Below are 24,838 nucleotides of genomic sequence, written 5' to 3'. Positions count from 1 at the left end.
AGATTTCACATTTGCTTTTGCTGAGTAACTTTGATGCTGAGACCATTGTGGTGAGTGAGAATTTGTCTCTCAGTCCCTTGGAACAGTTGGCAAAAGATAAAGGGAAGGCTGAATGTAGCAGAGTTAATGGGGGTCAGTTTCAAATCCAAAGCTAAGCAGACAGAGATGTGTGAAGAATTGACTCAGCATTTGAAGCTGGAGGAATAAAAGGAAGTGTCTGCATATAGAATGAGCCAAACTTCATCTAGAAAGCAAAATGTTAGAATTCAGAAGAGAATGAGAAAAAAAAATCCAAAGCTCAATATTGAAAGAAAAATGAAAAAAGTTTAATTAGAAAGGAAAGGAGAAAGGTTAGAGAGGAATAAATTAGAACTGGAAAGAGAAAAGCTCAAAGAGGGGAAAGATGGGGATGACCGAGAGCCAACTCCTTGTAGCTTTGATTTGATGATAAATATTCGCTTGGTACTTACATTTAATGAGGAGGAACTAGAAATGTACTTTGTATGTTTTGAGAAAATTGCCATGAATCTGAATTGGAATTAGCTATATTGGGCTATACTCCAACAGTATTTTCATAAGGAAAGCTTTGGAAGTGTACTTATATCTTTCAGAATAATACTGTTGTGACTATGACAGAGTAAAAGCTGCGGTTCTCAATGTCTAACAGTTGGTACCAAAGGCCTACAGATAGGGATTCAGAAATTCAAAAAGAAAACAGAGCCTGACCTATATGGAATTTACTCGAGATTGAAATGGGCCAGGATTCTCCTGGCTGCTGCATTGCTCGAGCAGCACAGCGGGCCATGAGACAGCAGCACGGGCCTGTAGTGAGGTTTGCGACCAGTGTTACACCAAGCACCGGGCAGTGCCAATGGGGGGGGGGGGGGGCAGAGAGGGCAGGGCATACTGGGGCGGGGAGATCGGTGGGGGGGATACCCACTGGGAGAGGGAGGAGGTGATCGGGCTAGCCAACGGGGTGGGAGGAGGGTCGGGGGGGTTGGTGCTGGCCAGGTGGTGGGAGGCAGGGAGGTCGGAGCTGGTGGAGGGTGGGGGGGAGCAGAGATTTGAGCTCGGTGAGGTCCTGTAGGCTAGCAATCAGGTGGTGGGAGGAAGGCCCCTCCTTTGCTCGCAAGGCCAGCAAAGGAGAGGTTGCGAGGCTGGCCAGCGATAAGGAGGCTGGCAATGGGGGCCACTGCACATGCGGCAATCTCTGATCTCCAGCACTATACTGCTGCCCTCTCGGGTGGAAATAGGCCCCACTCCCTGCTTACCACAGTGAATTACCCACGGTTATTGGGTTAGACATTGTAGAGTGAGGCACTCTACAATGCTCAGAGTGTCGGACATCCGTTCTGGTAAGTACACTTGAAAAAAGTGGGAATTATTCCTGTTTTCCCACACATTGGGCAGTTAGTTTTTTTGGGAGAATCCCAGCCATGGTGTTTGATGGGTGATATGGATCGATGAAGGTTGTGCAAGACTTTGAGAATCTTAGGGAAATTATTCTGATTTAATAATTTAAAAAATATTATCCCCTTGTAATAAGGCCCCATCAGGAAGAACCTTAAGTTCTTAAGCTGGTAAAAGCGATGGAGGAGTAGCATTGTTAATCAAGGATAGTTTAACAGCTGCAGAAAGGCACTTCGGGGGTGATCTGCATACTGAGGTAATATGGGCTGAAGTTAGAAATAGGAAAGGAGTGGTCACGTTGTTAGGAGTTTACTATAGGCCCCCAAATAGTAATAGAGATGTGGAGGAAGAAATTGCTAAGCAGATTATGGATAGGTGTGGTGGTCACAGGGTAGTTGTCATGGGGGACTTTAACTTTCCAAATATTGATTGGAACCTTTGTAGGTCGAATAGTTCGGATGGGGCAGTTTTTGTGCAGTGTGTGCAGGAGGGTTTCCTGACACAATATGTGAATAGGCCGACAAGAGGTGGGGCCACATTGGATTTGGTACTGGGAAATGAACCGGGCCAAGTGTTAGATTTGGTTGTGGGAGAGCACTTTGGAGATAGTGACCACAATTCGGTATCTTTTGTTATTGCAATGGAGAGGGATAGGGCCATACGGCAGGGCAAGGTTTATAATTGGGGGAGAGGTAATTATGATGCGATTAGGCAAGAATTAGGGGGCATAGGATAGGAACAGAAACTGTCAGGGAAAGGCACTAATGAAAAGTGGAACTTTTTCAAGGAACAAATACTGTGTGTCCTTGATAGGTATGTCCCTGTCAGGCAGGGAGGAAATGGCTGAGTGAGGGAACCATGGTTCACAAAAGAGGTGGAATGTCTTGTAAAAAGGAAGAGGGAAGCTTATGTAGGGATGAGGAAACAAGGTTCAGATGGCTCGATTGAGGGTTACAAGTTAGCAAGGAATGAGCTGAAAAAGGGGCTGAGGAGAGCTAGGAGGGGACATGAGAAGTCCTTGGCGGGTCGGATCAAGGAAAACCCCAAGGCTTTTTACTCTTATGTGAGGAATAAAAGAATGACCAGGGTGAGGTTAGGGCTGGTCAAGGACAGTATTGGGAACTTGTGTATGGAGTCAGTAGAGATAGGAGAGGTGATGAATGAATACTTTTCTTCAGTGTTCACCAAGGAGAGGGGCCATATTTTTGAGGAAGAGAAGGTGTTACAGGCTAATAGGCTGGAGGAAGTAGATGTTCGGAGGGAGGATGTCCTGGCAGTTTTGAATAAACTGAAGGTCGATAAGTCCCCTGGGCCTGATGAAATATATTCTAGGATTCTTTGGGAGGCAAGGGATGAGATTGCAGAGCCTTTGGCTTTGATCTTTGGGTCCTCACTGTCCACGGGGATGGTGCCAGAGGACTGGAGAGTGGCGAATGTTGTTCCTCTGTTTAAGAAAGGGAATAGAAATGACCCTGGTAATTATAGGCCGGTTAGTCTTACTTCGGTGATTGGTAAGTTGATGGAAAAGGTCCTTAGGGATGGGATTTACGACCATTTAGAAAGATGCGGATTAATCCGGGATAGTCAGCACAGATTTGTGAAGGGCAAGTCGTGCCTCACAAATTTAATAGAATTTTTTGAGGAGGTAACTAAGTGTGTTGATAAAGGTAGGGCAGTTGATGTCATATACATGGATTTTAGTAAGGCGTTTGATAAGGTCCCCCATGGTCGGCTTATGATGAAAGTAAGGAGGTGTGGGATAAAGGGAAAGTTGGCCGATTTGGATAGGTAACTGGCTGTCTGATCGAAGACAGAGGGTGGTGGTGGATGGTATAATTTTCGGACTGGAGGCAGGTTGCTAGCAGAGTGCCACAGGGATCAGTGCTTGGTCCTCTGCTATTTGTGATTTTTATTAATGACCTAGAGGAGGGGGCTGAAGGGTGGATCAGTAAATTTGCTGATGACACCAAGATTGGTGGAGTAGTGGATGAGGTGGAGGGCTGTTGTAGACTGCAAAGAGACATAGATAGGATGCAAAGCTGGGCTGAAAAATGGCAGATGGAGTTTAACCCTGATAAATGTGAGGTGATTCATTTTGGTAGGACAAATTTAAATGTGGATTACAAGGTTAAAGGTAGGGTTCTGAAGACTCTGGAGGAACAGAGAGATCTTGGGGTCCATATCCACAGATCTCTGAAGGTTGCCACTCAAGTGGATAGAGCTGTGAAGAAGGCCTATAGTGTGTTAGCTTTTATTAACAGGGGGTTGGAGTTTAAGAGCCGTGGGGTTATGCTGCAACTGTATAGGACCTTGGTGAGACCACATTTGGAATATTGTGTGCAGTTCTGGTCACCTCACTATAAGAAGGATGTGGAAGCGCTGGAAAGAGTGCAAAGGAGATTTGCCAGGATGTTGCCTGGTTTGGAGGGTAGGTCTTATGAGGAAAGTTTGAGGGAGCTAGGGCTGTTCTCTCTGGAGCGGTTGAGGGGAGACTTAATAGAGGTTTATAAAATGATGAAGGGGATAGATAGAGTGAATGTTCAAAGACTATTTCCTCGGGTGAATGGAGCGGTAACTAGGGGGCATAACTATAGGGTTCATGGTGGGAGATATAGGAAGGATGTCCGAGGTAGGTTCTTTACTCAGAGAGTGGTTGGGGTGTGGAATGGACTGCCTGCAGTGATAGTGGAGTCAGACACTTTAGGAACATTTAAGCGGTTATTGGATAGGCACATGGAGCACACCAGGATGATAGGGAGTGGGATAGCTTGATCTTGGTTTCAGATAAAGCTCGGCACAACATCGTGGGCTGAAGGGCCTGTTCTGTGCTGTACTGTTCTAAAATAAAGAAAACCATTGTCTTGGCAGATGATTATGAATTACCTCACATTATAACAAGCCCCAGTTTGGACACTTGCAGAGAAATTGGATAGATGGGAAGTCTGATAATGAAAAGAAATCTGAGAAAGATGGCAAAGGTAAAGATACTGCTCAGGTTAGTAAAAAAGAAAGTTTGTTGGACAAGTTTGGTTCAAGGGAACTCTTTTGTCATTAAAAAAAGGACACATGAAGACTGGATGTTGGGAATAGGAAAAATGCCCATTGGATTCGTCGTTCAATGGTGTTCCCTCAGGACAAATATCCTGGTCGGTAAAGTTCACAACAAGCAGGTAGTTTCTCCGACATTCCCTGATGCATTGAACCGGGTTGCTGAAAGATATTGAACCGGGTTGCTGAGCAGAAACTGATAGCCAAGTTCCGCATGGGGATGGCCTCAACTGGGATCTTGGGTTCATGTCACACTATCGGTAACCCCCACAGCTTGCCTGGACCTGCAGAATCTCACTGGCTGTCCTGCCTGGAGACAATACACATTTCTTTAAGCTGTGCCTAACGCTCTCTCCACTCACATTGTCTGTATCTTTAAGACTTGATTAGCTGTAAAGATTTGCATTCTAATCAGTATTCTGTAACTTGAGTTTGTGTCTTTGTATGCCTTGTTTGTGAGCAGATATCCACTCCATCTGACGAAGGAGCAGCGCTCCGAAAGCTAATGGCATTTGCTACCAAATAAAGCCGTTGGACTTTAACCTGGTGTTGTTAAAACTCTCACTGTGTTTACCCCAGTCCAACACCGGCATCTCCACATCATGGCATCTATAAGCAGAGTAAGGAGTCTCACTACACCAGGTTAAAGTCCAACAGGTTTATTTGGTAGCACAAGCCACAAGCTTTCAGAGCGCTGCTCCTTCATCAGTTGAGTGGGAGTCGTGTTCACAAACAGGGCATATGAAGACACAAACTCAATTTACAAGATAATGGTTGGAATGTGAGTCTTTACAGGTAATCAAGTCTTAAAGGTACAGACAATGTGAGTGGAGAGAGGGTTAAGCACATGTTAAAGAGATGTGTATTGTCTCCAGCCAGGACAGTTAGTGAGATTTTGCAAGTCCAGGCAAGTCGTGGGGGTTACAGATAGTGTGACATGAACCCAAGATCCCGGTTGAGGCCGTCCTCGTGTGTGCGGAACTTGGCTATCAGTTTCTGCTCAGCCATAAGGAGAGAAAAGAGCTGACATTTCGAGTCCAGATGACCGCTTTCACAAAAGGTCATCTGGACTCGAAATATCCGCTCTTTTCTCTCCACAGATGCTGCCAGACCTGCTGAGATTTTCCAGCATTTTCCCTTTTGGTTTCATGGTAACCATCTGCTGGATTTAGCTCCTAGAATTAGATAATATTGGATGTTGTTTGGGAACAAGGGGTGTCTCAGAGTTCAGGAAAGATAGGTAGTTGGGAACAAAGGGATAATTTTCTGTAATTTTGTGTGTGTCACCATCAGTGTAGAGTAGTGTTGTAATGTATTATAGTCCTTCTTGTTGTTTTTTAAAGTTAATAAATATTCTTCATTTATTGTTCACACAATAATTGGCCTATTGCTCCATGGTTTGCATCAGTATACCAAATTGAAAATACACTTAGTTACACCACAAGTTACCCTTTTGGGTTTTGGGTTCCCCTCGCATTTAACATCAGCGAGATTCCTAACAGAATCCAGAGGGTTAGAAACAATAGGACTGGGAATTTCTCCTTGGGTTCCTGTTTGGAGCAGCCAGTACCCAAAAGCCAGGAGGATTGCCAGCAATCAGCAATACCATTCTTAACAAGATTAACAAGACCAAACAAATAACAAGACCATTTGCTGTCCCAGAGCCTAGACTTCACAGTATCCCATTCAGATTTTGGAAGGCAGCCAGAAATTGGACGAGCAGGGGTAGTGCTAAATGTTGGATCAAAGAGGTCAAAGCACAGGCAAAGAGGAGAACCAAGGAACATTATTATAAATATAACTGTAAATGATGATATCCAGCTGAAAATGTCCAAGAACACATTAAAAGAATCTGAAAGGCAACACGAGGAATGCCAAACTGAAAAGAAAGCACATCTTAGGGAATGTGGGTTATTTCAACCTCAACTCAAACAAGAAATGGAATTTTACAGCACGTGCTGAGAAATTTCACACATCAAAGAGAAACCGCATCCAATCTAATTTCTAGGAAGTTAATCTTAAATCCTGAATACCAGCCATATGAGGTGCAATGCAGGCAGCAATCATAGAGATTTCAACAGGAACATAGGACTTAGGATCAGGAGGAGGCCATTCAACACTTTGAACGTGCTTCACCATTTGATACATAGAAGCATACATAGAAAATGGAAGCAGGAGTAGGTCATTTGGCCCTTCGAGTCTGCTCTGCCATTCATGATAATCATGGCTGATCATCAAATTCAATATCCTGATCCCACCTTCCCCCCATATCCCTTGATCTCTTTAGCCCCAAGAGCTATATCTAATTTCTTCTTAAAATCAGACAATGTTTTGGCCTCACCTACTTTCCGCGCTAGTGAATTCCACAGATTTACCACTCTCTGGGTGAAAGAAATACTCTTCACCTCAGTCCTAAAAGGTTTACCTGCCTGCGCACTGTCCTTTCTTTTAGTAATGTTTCCCAGTACATCATAGTCAACTCATGTCTCATACCATCATAGCTATTTTTATTGATATTCAGGATCCTGGTCTCAGAATCAATTAACTCACTATCCACTTTGATAAAGAAATCCATCATATTATGGTCACTCATCCCCAAGGCTTCTCTCACAACTAGATTGCCGACGAATCCTTTCTCACTACAGAATACCCAGTCTAAGATGGTCTGTTCTCTTGTTGGTTCCTCAATGTATTGGTCCCGAAAACCATCCCGTACACACTCCAGAAATTCCTCCTCTGTTGTATTGTGATTAATTTGACTCACCCAATCTATATGCAGATTAAAGTCACCCATAATCAGAGATGTCCCTTTATCACATGTATCTCTGATTTCCTGTCTAATGCTATTCCCAACATTACCACTATAGTTTGGTGGTCTATATACCACCTTCATGAATGTTTTTTGCATCTTAGTGTTTCTTAACTCGGCCTATATGGATTCCACATCGTCTATGCTAACGTCTTTCCTCAATATTGTATCAATATCTTCTTTCATCAACTTTGCCACTCCACCGCCTTTTCCTTTCTGTCTGCCCTTCCTAAACACTGAATAACCATTGTCATTGAGTTCCCATTCTTGCTCAGCTTGGTGCCATGCCTCTGCAATCACAACTATATCATACTCCTTTACATCCATCTACACAACTAATTAATCCATTTTATTTTGAATTCGCTGAGACTACAGGTACAAAACCATAAAGCTAGTCCTTTTAATGTTCCTTATCCCATTCCTACAATTTTTTACTGTGTCCTTATCTGATTCTGGCCCTTGATTTCTCTGCCAATCACTTTTCTTATTCTCCTTGAGTGATTATGTGTGTGCCTGTAGCACATACACAATCACTCTCAATGCTATGGATTGATGACTTGAACCGAGGATTCAATTTTCAATCATAGAATCATAGAATCATAGAAACCCTACAGTACAGAAAGAGGCCATTTGGCCCATCGTGTCTGCACCAACCACAATGCTACCCAGGCCCTACCCCCACATATTTACCCACAAATCCTTCTAACCTACGCATCTCAGGACACTAAGGACAATTTTTAGCATGGCCAATCAACCTAACCCGCACATCTTTGGACTGTGGGAGGAAACCGGAGCACCCGGAGGAAACCCACGCAGACACGAGGAGAATGTGCAAACTCCACACAGACAGTGACCCAAGCCGGGAATCGAACCCAGGTCGCTGGAGCTGTGAAGCAGCAGTCCTAACCACCGTGCTACCGTACCACCTTTATCTCCATCTTCCTTTTTTTTAATACACCGTAACATTGTTTTTGAGCTGCTCAAAATAATTTTTCACAAAGAACAATACAGCACAGGAAGAGGCCCTTCGGTCCACCAAACCTGTGTTGATCACGTTGTCCTACCTAGATCAACCGCCTGTATCCCTCTATACCCTGCCTGTTCATGTGCCTATCCAGATAAGTCTTAAATGTCACTAACTATCTGCCTCAATCACCTTTATCTCCATCAATTTCTTGCACAATTTGTTCCCTCCGCTTTTACCATTCAGTAGTTATTAACTACATATTATTTCTCACCTTTCTTTAACCTTTGACTTGCTGCTTTCTTCTCCACTCCCTCTCCCCCACTTCCAATTTTCTTCCCTTCTTTCCAGGGGAGTGGCATTGGAGCACAGGTTGACAGGGCACAGCCGCCATTGCCCAAGCGGTCTCAAATCTAGATAGCAAGCGTTGGCGGTGAGGGAGCATCAAAGCCAATCCTGGTCTTTGCCTAACCTGATGTTTTCACAGGTGATCATAATAGGGATCAAAAGCAGGTGTCTTGGCTGACTTTTCCTCTCCTTGTTCTAGCGGCTGTCAGGACTTCAAAACATACCTTTCGCTTTGGCTAAAATCAGCTATTGTGCATAGACGAGGAATGGAAACCAGAAGTTTCTCAGTGCGGCTCATTTCTACACAAGTGGTGCATTTTCCCATTGCACCATCCACTCTTTTTTTCCTTTTTCTTAATACACTGTAACATTGTTTTTGAGCTGCTCAAAATACTTTATCACAAAGAACAAAGAACAATACAGCATAGGAACAGGCCCTTCGGTCCACCAAACCTGTGCCGATCATGTTGTCCTACCAAGATCAACTGCCTGTATCCCTCTGTACCCTGCCTGTTCATGTGTCTATCTAGATAAGTCTTAAATGTCACTAACTATCTGCCTCAATCACCTCCCTTGGCAGTGCATTGCAGGCCCCCACCAGCCTCTGTGTAAAAAACTTTCCCGTACATCTCTATTGAATCTTTCCCCCTTTACCTTGAACTTGTGCCCCCTTGTGATTGTCATTTGTGCCCTGGGAAGAAGCTTCCAACTATTCATCTTATCTATGCCCCTCATAATTTTATAAATTTCTATCGGGTCACCCTCAGCCTCTGGCTTTCCAGGGAGAGCAATTCCAGTTTATTCCACCTCTCCTCGGTACATTAGTGCCTTAGCTGGAAGATTTCAAATGTGCTGCCCCCTCACAAATTGTCAGGCAATTGCCGCTCATTAAAAATCTGATTTTAAACTCATGCGGTTTATATCTTGAGTCAGGAAGTCATGTCTTGCTAGATGATGCAATCGCCAGTATAAAGTTTTCCTCATTTAGCTTTCATGTTTTTTATCAGTCTTCTTATTAGACCTTCAAAGGCATGCTTACTGTTAATTATGGAAAAGTAGGTAAAGTGGTTAAGAGAATGAGATCAGGGTCCATTTTGAGGTAATCTCTACATTGTTCTGGCTTCGTTACTCTTTGGATCCTTGCTAAAACTGTTCTTTGCTAACTAATTTGCCACAGCATCATTGAGAAAAGTAACTGTTAGAAAAACAAATAATCCAAAGAATAAATAGCACTGGGCTATTATAAATTCATGACCTGAGCCATTAACACTAATACTCTCATTAATATATTTTCATCAATATTGATCGTCATGCCTGATGTATAGCAAACAATGAGATAGGACAATCTCGAACCAGAATTCCTGAAACAACTGAGTCCTTGTACTTGGCTGACTTAGTTCTATACAAGAATCATCAGCTCAAACTCACTCCTGACGGTATGGCAAAAACCATTCCAAAACCTGGAAAAGATCTCACATTGACAGCCAGTCATTGACCTATTTCTCTTATTTCTGTGTGCTTTAAGATCTTTGAGCATCAGCCTTGGAGTGTGTATTCCACCTCCACAGTGCCAGTGCCAGAAAAAGAATTGCACATCTACAAGAATGGCCAGTGACTAAAACATGATCCCAGCCCAATACACTTGGATGTGACACTAAGTGGGACTCTATCCTTCTGGGAACATCCAAAAGAAAGCGGCAGCAAAGGTCAAAACAATCTGATAACTAAACTTGCTGTATCTACATAGGGTTCTGCTGCTATCACAACACTCTGGTCCTCAGCACTTGCCCGATCAGGTTCACAGCAGAGACTGTGCCTCTGCCTGGCAAGGTCATCGCTCAGACATATTATGGACACGCCATTAAATACAATAATGCATACAATAACTGGAACACACTGTTCCACACCCCTCCTCAGGCTTCCTGTCCATGAAAACATCATTTCCTGACACATTGCTAATTGAGGTAAACCCACAGGCTGGATGAAACCAGAGCCTCACTTCCCTCTCTCTGATGTCAGGTTCAATCAACTTACTGACCTCCCTCCATCTCAGCGACTCATATTGAGCTTCCTTCCTGAGCAAGACCTATCTGTAAACATCCTTTGGATCAAGGAATGAGAAACACAAGAAGTCACTAACAAGGTCCAAATGACGAACCCCATCTGTTGAATGGCATTACCACGATGACAGATGTCCTTGTTAAATAGGTTCAGGACAGGCCAGGTGTTCCTGTGCAGCCGACCGTCATCACTGGAGCCTCAGTACAAACTCCTTCTGCGCTTTCTGAGAGACACAAACAATGCTGCACATTGGAGGAATGTCCTCCAGTCTAAGTGGTAAACAAATCAATCACCTTAAACTCAGCAAGCGAGGGTGCAATCGCTTATTCGGGGATCTACAATTGCTAAAAAAAAATTGTTCTCAATTTACATCTTGCATGTAAAAATAATTGGACATAACTTGTGACATAGAGATTGTTTGGGAATACAATGAATAAATACCAATCATTAACTATGAAAACAGGGTGATTGAAGTGGATTGTTAGTGTTGCCTGTGGTAAGCCAAGCTGAGATGTTAAATTTAAATCATGATATAATAGCATGTCAAAGGTTTACATTTTTATTCGGCTACTTTCAATAACTGTGAACAGCTGTAAGTGCTTTTACACAATGGACTGATTTGATTCAGGCAGTTCAGCAGTGTGCTAATGTTGACCATACTTTGGAATATACTCCAAGCACATCTAACAACAGCAGAAAAAGGCTCCAGTGCAATAAACCCATTGCTGTGAGGGTGAACTGCGATCTCAGTCTACAGTCAGAAGAAATAAAAACCTTGCATCTACTGTTACAGCCAAAGCAATACATCAAGATGCCTGCTTTGACTCAGTGACAGCACTCTCCTCCCCATGTTAAAAGGTTAGGAATTCAGGCCCTCTTCCACTGACATATGTCCCGATTTTATCTTGAAATGGAAATCAGGTGGACGGACAGTAAACCGACATGACCTCAAAAACACGAAACCAAGATGACTTTAACACCCATCAGCTGTCTCCCTGAAACCAGCAGAAGGTAACATTTAGTCAGTGGACAATAACTAAATGTTTGGAAGAAGGAAGCCATCACTTGGGACCAAAAGAATGGTCAAGAGAGTCTCAGAGATGGGGTTTTGTGAAGGCTTTTGGATAGGATGGACAGTGGGGAAATGGGGCGAGATGTACAGGGTAAAGAGACCTGAACTCCTGTACCTCTGTCCCTACGTAAAAACCAAAAGAATAATTAAAATTTTACCTATTTGTGTCTCCTTCCCAATTGGTTCAACTGGCAGGAAATCTAAAAACCAGGCCAGCAGTTTACATAGGAGGTAGGCACTGAGAACATTGTTGGAGTAAAAGTGAGACGCTGCCAGAGGGAATCCCGAAATTAGAAGATACAAGATGGTTACCTGGTACAAAATGGACTCTGTGGGAAGACATTAAAATGTGCTGACTTAGGCCTAGACATTGCACAACGAACTAAATCCTGTTATTATCTAATTACTACGGAACAGACGAAAAAAACAGACCTTGAGGTCCAGATGATCAACTTAACTTAAGATAAAGCGGAACCGAAACAATAAGTTTTGTTAACGAGGTCAGTCATTGCTAGGGGGGGCATAATTGGCTAATGATGTGATAACTGCTAATGCCTTTACTTGTCGAATCTTTGAAATGTATAAAAGAAGCTCAGCTGCCATTTTTAAAATTGAGAAGGTGACTGCGAGCACTGCGAAGTGCCCAGTGCTTCTCCCAAAGCTTTGTCCAATAAACTGCATGTTGAATCTTCAAATCTGACTCTGAGTGGTGACTTCCCACAACAACATCATCAGAACCCAGTGCACATACTGAAAGAAGGATTCTGCTGGTTTGTGGCAGGTACTCTTCCCAGCTCCTCAGACAAACAGGTTAATTAGGAAGTGCAGAAAGGGAACATAACATTGGCAGATAGGTTTCCAGCAGTCAGGGTTAAAATCACCCTCTTTGATTTGGAAGCTAACTGGACTCATCCATGTGGCATTGAGAGAATGCTGCATCTTTGGAGAGACTGAATCAGATGTCAAACTCTGAGCTTTCAAATGGATGTAAAAGATGAAGGTACAATTTGAATAACAACTGCAGAGCTTTCACCATGTCCAGGCTAATAGTTATCCATCAGGAGAGCAGATTATCTGGTAATTTGTCTCATTGCTGTTTTGTAGGAACTTGTGGACTTAATTGGTTGCTGTGCTTCTTTGCATAGAAAGACTGATTTTCCATCAAAGAATTTTGTTTGCTGGGAACTGCTTTAGGATATCCTGTCTCGTGAAGAGGTACTAATTAAATAAGATTTATCTATTTCCTTTTAGTTGTATATACCAAAGTAAGTATATGCCTGAAGTGTAGCTCTGATTGAGCATGGCAATGTTTATATTGAAGTGGTACTTCTGGAGAGGGGTTGTATTCACAAGCAATGTTGTAATATAAATGAAGCAGAAATTAGAAAATTATTGAAAGACGTAATTGTACAGGGCATTGGTGAGGCCACACCTGGCGTATTGTGTGCAGTTTTCAACTGAGGAAGGATGCTCTTGCTATAGAGGGAGTACAGCAAAGGTTTACCAGGCTGATTCCTGGGATGGCAGGTCTGTCATATGAGGAAAGACTAAATCAGTTAGGATTATATTCTCTGGAGTTTAGAAGAGTGAGAGGGAATCTCATAGAAACTTAGAAACTTCTAACAGGATTAGACAGGGTAGATTGAGAAAGAATGTTCCCGATGGGGGGAAGGGGGAGAGGAGAAATGTTTTCACCCAGAGTGGTGAATGTGTGGAATTCGCTACGACAGGAAGTAGTTGAGGCCAAAGCGTTGTTTGATTTCAAGAAGAAATTAAATATAGCTCTTGGGGCGAAAGGGATCGAGGGATATGGGGGGGAAGGGGGGATCAGAATATTGAATTTGATGATCAGCCATGATCATAATGAATGGTGAAGCAGGCTCGAAGGGCTGAATGGCCTACTCCTGCTTTTAGTTTCTATATTTCTATGAATTCCTTAATAAGATGTTGCTTGTCTTCAAATTAATTTATGTTCTGTTCTAATCTTCCAGCTGTGCTCTGCCAAACAGACTAATAAATTATTTAACATTTTATTTGTTTAAACTGCCATGGCTTTTTAGCAGCTGAGTGCACAAACCTTTAAATCTCACTTCTGAGTCAGGTCGTGAATTCAAACCCAATTCGATCGACTTGAACACATAATCCAGCTGCCACTCCAATACTGAGCTGAGGGACTACTGTGCAAGATGTCCTCAACTGAATGTCAAACTAAGATCCTGCATGTAAAAGATCTCATATTGCTATCTGAAGAAAAGCAGGTGAATTCTCCAAATATCCAGTTCCCTCAAAGCAGAGACTACATTTCAAAATGCATAATTTTCAGGGACATTCTGAGGTCAGAAATGTCACTTCAGAAGTTAATTAAACAAGATGTATATATGTTTCCAGTTACTGAAAACTGTAAGGTGTTTGATGTAGGCAAGGAAGTATCAAAATCTGTATATTGTCATGAGCACTATAATCACAGAAAATGATTCATCTTCAAGGACTAAGAACATTCTGGAAGAATGTGTTTTGAAAGGCACTGGGCAGAACTTTCCTAAATTTTGGCTGTGTCGCTTTCGGTGTGAAAACCAATGCGAATCCTATCGGCCCCGATAGCACGACCCAGACCACAATTTTTAGACACTTTGAAGGAAAACATTTCCCCATGTGAAAGGCGACTGTGTCGTGAATGATCTGATTCACCCGCCCAGGGTGATCTGAACACTTTAATCAAAGGGACGCTGCAATTAAACAGCTCCACAACACTTGCTCTCATTCAATCCGGGAGGATGGCAGTGAGGAAGCCAGCTCCAAGGTTTACGGGGATAGTGGGGTGCCCCAGCTAGAATATTGGATGCCGTGGAGGAGAGAAGAGAAACAATCTACCCTCAGGCTGGCAGGAGACCCTCCAGCAAGGTCACAGACCCCATCTGGGAGATGGTGCCAGCACTGGTGAGTGCCAGCACCCTCCACAAGAGGATGGGGGTGCAATGCCGTAAAAAGATGATCGAGCTACTCCATTCTGCCAGGGTAAGCACTTCAGGTACCCTTTCTGCACTCTACCTTGCTGTCACCCCTCAGAAAGCCACCTTGACCCCACATGTTGCCACCTAGCAGGGCTCCAGCACCCGACATCCCATAAGCTTCCTCAGACCCCTGGAACTCCTCTCCTCACAACCCCTTCCTGCTCACGCACCATGCCCACATACGCCAGACTTCACCAACACCTGACCCACCAAGTGGCCAGATCATACAATCTCCATTTGTTTCCCTGCAGGATAAGCTTGCTCACAACCACCATGAGCGAGTGAAGAGGGGCGGTGGGATGCCCAAGCTGAGATTCCTGACTCCATTCAAGGAGGGAGCACTGGAGCACGCAGGGGAGGAGCAAGAGAGGATCTGTGCTGAGAGTAAGTGAACTCGGCCTGTGCTGATAGCGAGCGGGGCCTGTGCTGAGAGTGAGTTGGGCCTGTGCTGAGAGTGAGTTGGGCCTGTGCTGAGAGTGAGTTGGGCCTGTGCTGATAGCGAGCTGGGCCTGTGCTGAGAGTGAGTTGGGCCTGTGCTGAGAGTGAGCTGGGCCTGCGCTGTGAGTGAGCTGGGCCTGCGCTGAGAGTGAGTTGGACCTGTGCTGAGAGTGACCTGGGCCTGTGCTGAGAGTGAGTTGGGCCTGTGCTGAGAGTGAGCTGGGCCTGTGCTGTGAGTGAGCTGGGCCTGTGCTGTGAGTGAGCTGGGCCTGTGCTGAGAGTGAGCTGGGCCTGTGCTGAGAGTGAGCTGGGCCTGTGCTGAGAGTGAGTTGGACCTGTGCTGAGAGTGACCTGGGCCTGTGCTGAGAGTGAGCTGGGCCTGTGCTGAGAGTGAGCTGGGCCTGTGCTGAGAGTGAGCTGGGCCTGTGCTGTGACTGAGCTGGGCCTGCGCTGAGAGTGTGCTGGGCCTGTGCTGAGAGTGTGCTGGGCCTGTGCTGAGAGTGAGCTGGGCCTGTGCTGAGAGTGAGCTGGGCCTGTGCTGAGAGTGAGCTGGGCCTGTGCTGAGAGTGAGCTGGGCCTGTGCTGAGAGTGAGCTGGGCCTGTGCTGAGAGTGAGCTGGGCCTGTGCTGAGAGTGAGCTGGGCCTGTGCTGAGAGTGAGCTGGGCCTGTGCTGAGAGTGAGCTGGGCCTGTGCTGAGAGTGAGCTGGGCCTGTGCTGAGAGTGAGCTGGGCCTGTGCTGAGAGTGAGCTGGGCCTGTGCTGACAGTGCGCTGGGCCTGTGCTGACAGTGCGCTGGGCCTGTGCTGACAGTGCGCTGGGCCTGTGCTGACAGTGCGCTGGGCCTGTGCTGACAGTGCGCTGGGCCTGTGCTGACAGTGCGCTGGGCCTGTGCTGACAGTGCGCTGGGCCTGTGCTGAGAGTGAGCTGGGCCTGTGCTGAGAGTGAGCTGGGCCTGTGCTGAGAGTGAAAGCCTATGTAGATCAAGGCCCAAGAGTGAAATTGAATGGGACCTGGTGTGGGAATAGGACACAGTTAGCAGAGGTTGCAGAAGCAGGCTTCAATCTGGTACAGTGCCAATTCTCAACCCCAACTCCAATCAACCCTCCTCCCCCACCATCACCCCCTCACCATCCCCCATATCTCATCACTTCAGACTTCAGGTGAGTATTCTTCCTTCTTATCAAACACAAGTGTACACCCCATAGACCTTTCCCCAAGGATAACTGGCATAGTTTATCCTGGCTAATAGGAAGGCAGCCAGAATTCTGTTAGAGTCATAGAGTCATAGAGGTTTACAGCATGGAAACAGGGCCTTTGGCCCAACTTGTCCATGCTGCCCCTTTTTTCAACCTCTAAGCTAGTCCCAATTGCCTGTGTTTGGCCCATATCCCTCTATACCCATGAAACTGTTTAAATGCTTTTTAAAAGACAAAATTGTACCCGCCTCTACTACTACCCCTGGCAGCTTGTTCCAGACACTCACCACCCTCTGTGTGAAAAAATTGCCCCTCTGGACACTTTTGTATCTCTCCCCTCTCACCTTCAACCTATGCCCTCTAGTTTTAAACTCCTCTACCTTTGGGAAAAGATATTGACTATCCAGCTGATCTATGCCCCTCATTATTTTATAGGCCTCTATAAGACCATCCCTAAGCCTCCTACTCTCCAGAGAAAAAAGTCCCAGTCTATCCAGCCTTTCCTTATAACTCAAACCATCAAGTCCCGGTAGCATCCTAGTAAATCTTTTCTGCACTCTTTCTAGTTTAATAATATCCTTTCTATAATCGGGTGACCAGAACTGTACACAGTATTCCAAGTGTGACCATACCAATGTCTTGTACAACTTCAACAAGACATTCCAACTCCTGTATTCAATGTTCTGACAATGAAACCAAGCATGCCGAATGCCTCTTCACCACTCTGTCCACCTGTGACTCCACTTTCAAGGAGCTATGTATCTATACCCCTAGATCTCTGTTCCATAACTCTCCCCAACGCCCTACCATGAAGTGAGTAAGTCCTGCCCTGGTTCAATCTACCAAAATGCATCACCTCACATTTATCCAAATTAAACTCCATCTGCCATTCGTCAGCCCACTGACCCAATTGATCAAGATCTCATTGAATCCTAGATAACCTTCTTCACTGTCCACTATGCCACCAATCTTGGTGTCATCTGCAACCTTACTAACCATGCCTACTAAATTCTCATCCAAATCATTAATATAAATGACAAATAACAGTGGACCCAGCACTGATCCCTGAGGCACACTGCTGGTCACAGGCCTCCAGTTTGAAAAACAACCCTCTACAGCCACCTAGCCACTTCTGTCATCAAGCCAATTTTGTATCCATTTAGCTACCTCACCCTGGATCCCGTGAGATTTAACCTTATGCAACAACCTACTGTATGGCACCTTGCTGTTGGAGCAATCAAATCTGAACTCCACAAGGGAATGAATGATTGTTCAGTGACTGAAAAACAGAAAGATTTGTGTGTTTTTCTTATTCATTCATGAGGTGTGGGCATTGCTGGCTAGGTCAGCACTCATTGTCCATCTCTAATTGTCATTGAGAGGTGATGGCGAGCTGCCTTCTTAACCGCTGCAGTCCCCATGGTGTAGGTACGCCCACTGTGCTGTTGTGGGGGGTTTGGAGGGGCAGGGGGGGAGTTCCATGATTTTGGTGTTTAGAATGTAATAGAGAATGAGAAGTGATGTTCATGCAATTAGGAAACATAAACAGATGAGGGTGATCCAGAACCTGTTTGGTCAAATTGTGAAATGTTTAAACAGGAAGTAAGTAAAGTGGGAGGAAGGGAAGACAGTAAAGCATCAAATGGCAAATGGTTTTACAAAATGGGATATTCCCAAATGTTTGTGGTTTACCTGCTGGAAAGATAAAATGGACTCTCGAGGCACAAGTTCCAGATTATAGCCAGGAACCAAGTGAGGAGATCCATCTTTTCAACATTGAGATATCTGAAGGAGATTATTTGCCCTTTAATCTGTTCCTCACTCTGTTGCCTTGGCAATAGGCTTTGGGAAAAATTGATACAGGGAGGAAATGACTGCTGTAGGCATTCGTTAGAGAGCTTGATAAGCAACTTAGAAAACATCCAATTTACTGTAACTAGATTCAATTTGAAAAGTTCTCTTTGTACTTCTTACACGACCAGGGCTTTTAATATCTCTCCTGGCTTTTTTCTGTTTGTTACCAGATATTAATTGTGCATCCGTTTGAACCAAAGACTGCCAGGGTCACTCAGCTGTGACTGCTATGTACACTTTTGAAAACCTACCCTGTTACCAGGCCAGACTACAAAGCAGTTATTTGACTGTAATCCCTATAGTTGTAGATATAAAGTGGTGGCTGGTGAGATATTCCTCATTACTGAGATCAGGTCCAGCAAGGCATGCAGTCTGATATTAAAGGCCAGGATACGTTTCTATCTCAATCAACAGCATTTCTCAACTTTAACACAATTTGACTTTGATCGCAAGAAAAGGAAGGTAGATCAATGAAAACTTCATATTTAACCACTGGGTGAGCAGTCAGAATGATGGAGGTGAAAGAGTAAGTGACCTCAAGGTTAATATCACTGAACAAATGTCTGGTAATGGGGAGAACTGTAATAGGTGACACTGTAAACAATTTTACACTAGATAAAGAACATGCAGATTTAGTATGGCAAGAAAATAATACATTTGCAGCACCTAAATCTGAGAATTAATGTTGGATATCGTGAAGTCTAAAAGACAGAAAAAAACAGATTAAGGGGAAAAGCAGTGTCTTAATAGTAAGAAAGAGAGTTAGAAAAATTGAATCACTTTCAATGCAAAATTCATCACAGTACATTAACAACTGCAATTTGTTTGATTTTTAAAATGGAGAGGGAAGTAAATGGAACAGGTTGACCACCCATTGTGTATAATTAAACTGCTTGATTTTGGGTAACTTTCAAAAAAAGGCATAAAGTTAGAAATGGGTGTTCACCCATCAAGCCTTTCTCAGACCCAACACTCTGTCATGACTACTTCCCCAATTAATTTCTGGAAGGCACATTGAACATAAATACTTCTTCTTTTCCAAAAGCAATCAGACAAAACTTTAGACTGCTTCACAAATGCAAACCCCCATTATTTCACCCTGAACCATTGTCTCCCACAGATAACACTTTCCTCCACTTCATCCCAACAATACAAGAGACAGTTTGTGCCCTATGGAATATTTGATCAGGTCTGGCTATTTTCCCATGAACATTAATTAATGTTGTCCCCAAACAAATATTTATTCAGATTCTTCAGGTAGCTGCGAGAAGGAGATCCTTAACAGGATCAAGTCACAAATCCTACTCGAGTGGTTCATATTATGTGAAATTTAGAGGAAAGTAATGGTGTTCTTAAATTAAACATTAGGATGACAGGCACTAGAAAACAGTCTCCCTTTCCCTGAATATCAGCTTGAATATATCAGTGTGTAGTAATGCACAAAACAAATCACCAAGCATTCTCATTTTATATCACTGCAGAAATGTCTGAGTTAGTTTTTTCTCCAAAGATGTTCCTCTTTACTCCTTCCTAGGCATCACCCCAGTGCTTTGACGCTGTGGGACATTGGATGATATGCTGAGCTCACACAGCTCGGGCTACGAGCCTACCGTAACTCTGCAGCAGGAAACGAGGAAAACTAACCTTTAGAAATAACAGCATCAAAGGATAATCAGTTTATTTAATTTTCTAAGGAGCTAACATAACTAATATTACATTATATTCCTTTCTGACTTAGAAAAAAATACTCTTACTCCCAAATATTTTAAAATACATTCAATAACATCTGTCACAGCAAACTATGTAACAACCTGTCAATATTCACTGTGAGAGGTTGCTTGTAAAGAACCCAAGTGCCAGAATTAACAAGTTTATGTTGAAGTGAGTTTAAACAGCATGTTAGTGTAGGTGAGTTTAAACAGCATGTTAGTGTAGGTGGAGTTAAACAGTGTGTTATTCTCGGTGAGTTTAAACGGCATGTTAGTGTAGGTGAGTTTAAACAGCATGTTACTGTAGGTGAGTTTAAACAGCATGTTATTCTCGGTGAGTTTAAACAGCATGTTACTGTAGGTGAGTTTAAACAGCATGTTACTGTCGGTGAGTTTAAACAGCATGTTACTGTAGGTGAGTTTAAACAGCATGTTACTGTAGGTGAGTTTAAACAGCATGTTACTGTAGGTGAGTTTAAACAGCATGTTACTGTCGGTGAGTTTAAACAGCATGTTACTGTAGGTGAGTTTAAACAGCATGTTATTCTCGGTGAGTTTAAACAGCATGTTACTGTAGGTGAGTTTAAACAGCATGTTACTGTAGGTGAGTTTAAACAGCATGTTACTGTAGGTGAGTTTAAACAGCATGTTACTGTAGGTGAGTTTAAACAGCATGTTAGTGTAGGTGAGTTTAAACAGCATGTTATTCTCGGTGAGTTTAAACAGCATGTTACTGTAGGTGAGTTTAAACAGCATGTTACTGTAGGTGAGTTTAAACAGCATGTTAGTGTAGGTGAGTTTAAACAGCATGTTATTCTCGGTGAGTTTAAACAGCATGTTACTGTCGGTGAGTTTAAACAGCATGTTACTGTAGGTGAGTTTAAACAGCATGTTATTCTCGGTGAGTTTAAACAGCATGTTACTGTAGGTGAGTTTAAACAGCATGTTAGTGTAGGTGAGTTTAAACAGCATGTTATTCTCAGTGAGTTTAAACAGCATGTTATTCTCGGTGAGTTTAAATGGCATGTTACTGTCGGTGAGTTTAAACAGCATGTTACTGTAGGTGAGTTTAAACAGCATGTTACTGTAGGTGAGTTTAAATGGCATGTTACTGTCGGTGAGTTTAAACAGCATGTTACTGTAGGTGAGTTTAAACAGCATGTTACTGTCGGTGAGTTTAAACAGCATGTTACTGTAGGTGAGTTTAAATGGCATGTTACTGTCGGTGAGTTTAAACAGCATGTTATTCTCGGTGAGTTTAAACAGCATGTTACTGTAGGTGAGTTTAAACCGCGTGTTATTCTCGGTGAGTTTAAACAGCATGTTACTGTAGGTGAGTTTAAACAGCATGTTACTGTAGGTGAGTTTAAACAGCATGTTATTATAGGTGAGTTTAAACAGCATGTTACTGTAGGTGAATTTAAACAGCAGGTTACTGTAGGTGAGTTTAAACAACATGTTACTCAAGATGAGTTTAAACAGCATGTTACTGTAGGTGAGTTTAAATAGCATGTTATTGTAGGTGAATTTAAACAGCATGTTACTCTAGGTGAGTATAAACAGCATGTTACTGTAGGTGAGTTTAAACAGCATGTTATTATAGGTGAGTTTAAACAGCATGTTATTATAGGTGAGTTTAAACAGCATGTTACTGTAGGTGAATTTAAACAGCAGGTTACTGTAGGTGAGTTTAAACAACATGTTACTCAAGATGAGTTTAAACAGCATGTTACTGTAGGTGAGTTTAAACAGCATGTTACTCTAGGTGAATTTAAACAGCATGTTAGTGTAGGTGAGTTTAAACAGCATGTTACTCTAGGTGAATTTACACGGCATGTTAGTGTAGGTGAGTTTAAACAGCATGTTATTATAGGTGAGTTTAAACAGCATGTTAGTGTAGGTGAGTTTAAACAGCATGTTACTCTAGGTGAATTTACACGGCATGTTAGTGTAGGTGAGTTTAAACAATGTAAATACATTTCTGCAACTTAAACAGCGTGACAGTGAACGCCTCAAAAAACGCCGCTTAACCGGGAGATGACACTATTCACCACCACTCCCCCTCTCCACCAAGTCTTTAAAACCATCAAAATCCAGTGGCCGATAGAATATTAACTTATTTAAATTATTATTTCATTTAAAAAGACCAACCCTCCTCGAAATATTAACGATGCATTGCTTTATAATGCAGATACATGTTAAATAAAAACAATATATATATCAGAATCAGCTGTCTATAAAGTCAAATGCAGAATTACAAGCCTATTAATGGCATTCCAGAACAAAACTTCCCAAAGATTTCCGTAAGTTTTTGTGTAATTCTGCACACTTAAATGAACAACTTCAATTTAACACTGGAAATGGACTATTGTGCTGTTGTATTGTGAGGATCGTGCTGAGCCGTGCTCGCTTCACTTACGGTAAATAATGTCCATACTGAGACGTGTAGGCTTCTTTATTGCTCACTCTTTTCATTGGAATATAATCTTCCCGTCCACTGGCTGGGTTTGCGGTGGTCACTGAGTTAACCGCAGCCACCCGTGGCGTCCTCTCATTCATCGCTTCACACTTCTCCCATTCCACGCTGAATAGTTCCTAGACTTGAAGCTTTTTCCCCAGGCAATTATACCCCAGGGAGGCTGCGATTTGGTGCCGTCCTTAAGTGACGCTTCCGATTCGTCAGGTTTGATATATATATATATTTGTGTCCGGGGTCGCTCTCTGATGTTTCTGGTGTGTGGAGTCGGGACAGGAGCTGTCCACATGAAGTGAAGTGAGACAGCTCCGAGATCAGTGCACATTCCCTGTCAGAATGTCTAACAGGAGGACGGCACGCCCAACAAATCAATCCGAATGATATCAGAGACTGGATGTTAATTAACTGATTCATTTAGCAAATTCATCTGTTTCGATTGCAATTCTCCCTGCAATATAAAACAGTATCAAACTGAAATGGCATTATGATTATGATAATTTAACGCCTTGATGTATTCATACATTCTTACACTCACACAATTAATTTCAAACTAATGTTTGTGTTGACCTGTTTGACAACAGGCATACTGGGGTCACATTTTTAACATTATTGTAACATGAGATGTGGACATGGTTGGCTAGACCAGCATTTATTGCCCATCCCTAACTACCCCTGGTGGTGAGCAGCCTTCTTGAACTGCTGCAGTCAGTGTGGTGCAGAATCACCCACAGTGCTGTTGGGATCAGGATCCAGGATTTTGACCCAGCCACACTGAAGAAACCATGGTACAGTTCCAAGTCAGGGTTGTATGCGGCTTGAAGGGAGACTTGCAGGGGGTGGTGTTCCCATGTGTCTGCTGCCTTTGTCCTTCTTGGTGGTTGAGGTCATGGGTTTTGAAGGTGCTATTGAAGGAGCCTTAGTGAGTTGCTCTTGTAGATTGTACATGTTGCTGCCACTGTGTGTCAGTGCTGGAGAGAGTGAATGTTTATGGTAGTGGATGGGGTGCCAATCAAGCAGCCTGCTTTGTCCTGGATGGAGTCGAGCTTCTTGAGTGTTGATGGAAGCAAGGTCATTGATGAAGCAGCTGATTGGTCCCAGGACACTGTTCTAAGGAACTCCCGCAGTGCTCATTAAATGAATTTTAGATTTGGAATCTGTGAGTAACATGCATCTAAGTGTATCTGGTCAGGGTTGGATTTACAATGAAACACACTGTCCCTTGGTACAGGGCACTCAAACAGGTTGGGGGGGGGACACAAAATGCTGACTGAGTGAACTTGGAAGGGCCATCTTTCAGCTGAGACTGTCTGTTCGGCTGCACACAAAATATCTCCTGCCAGCTCCCCCTCTGAGACACTAAAACAAATCATTAAAGCGACTTGTGAGCTTACTACAGCTGGAGCAAAGGAGAGGGAGAGAAAGAGTGGGGGAGGAAGGAGGATCCAGGATAAGCAATCCAAGCATGCTCCAGGCAATATGGGTAGATGTCTAGCTGAGAGACAGGAGACACTTCCTAGTGATGTCCCTGGGCATTGCTCAGTTCTAGTGTGTGGGCTCCTCAAAGAACAGTAGATCAAAGAACAATAGAGCACAGGACCAGGCCATTCGGCCCTCACAGCCTGCACCAAAGCATTGCAGGTTTCAGTCATGCGGGATGATTACAATGAATGCAGCACGGCTCCAGGGAGGGGAATAGAGTCATGGCTCTAGCTTTCAGAGGCACCAGATTGTATTGCTGGGCAATTGCTTACGGCATACGTTATAAAATGGGAGGTGTGAGGCTGAGAGAGAAACAGTCTGGATGCACAGCACATTCATTTTACTGCATTATAACCCTTCTCTTTGTAGGCAGTACGGTGACAGGAAAGTTTGAAAACTGACTGAGGGTCTGAGTTAAACTAAACAATGGCTGGGAGGATGGAGGGAGAGGCAATGGAGATGCCATTCCACTGCACCGCTATTCATTCAGAGGGAACAGTTTTAAGTTTATTTATTAGTGTCACAAATAGGCTTACATTAACACTGCAATGAAGTTACCGTGAAAATCCCCTAGTCGCCACACTCCAGTGCCTGTTCGGGTCCACTGAGGGAGAATTTAGCATGGCCAAAGCACCTAACCAGCACATCTTTCAGACTGAAAGGAAACCGGAGCACCCGGAGGAAACCCACGCAGACACAGGGAGAATGTGTAAACTCCTCACAGACAGTGACTCAAGCCGGGAATTGAACCTCGGTCACTGGCGCTGTGAGGCAGCAGTGCTAACCACTGTGCCACCGTGCCGCAAGGTGGAAAAGCGGGTGGTTTCGATTTTTTCTTGAGGCTTCAGCCCCTTTTGTTGTGTGTATTAATGGGGTCTCAGGGTGGTACTGATTTTGAGATGAATAGGGTAATTTTCCTTCTAGTCCTGCAACCATCAACCAGCATCACAGAAGCAGGTTACGT

General features: G+C 43.6%; 1 protein-coding gene across 1 annotated transcript in view; it reads right to left on the bottom strand.

Moving 5' to 3' along the window:
- The window catches only part of LOC144500030 (short transient receptor potential channel 6-like), a 162,171-nt gene extending 139,160 nt beyond the window's left edge, over window positions 1–23,011 (bottom strand). The window contains exon 1 of the mRNA XM_078222785.1: window positions 22,339–23,011. Within this exon, the coding sequence (XP_078078911.1) occupies window positions 22,339–22,478 (140 nt within the window). The 5' untranslated portion in view covers window positions 22,479–23,011. The remainder of the gene's footprint in view (window positions 1–22,338) is intronic.
- Between the last annotated feature and the right edge of the window lie 1,827 nt (window positions 23,012–24,838).

This window comes from Mustelus asterias, chromosome 10 (genome assembly GCF_964213995.1).
Source record: "Mustelus asterias chromosome 10, sMusAst1.hap1.1, whole genome shotgun sequence".
In the NCBI taxonomy this organism is placed as follows: domain Eukaryota; kingdom Metazoa; phylum Chordata; class Chondrichthyes; order Carcharhiniformes; family Triakidae; genus Mustelus; species Mustelus asterias.
This window is presented reverse-complemented; position numbering and strand designations above follow the sequence as displayed.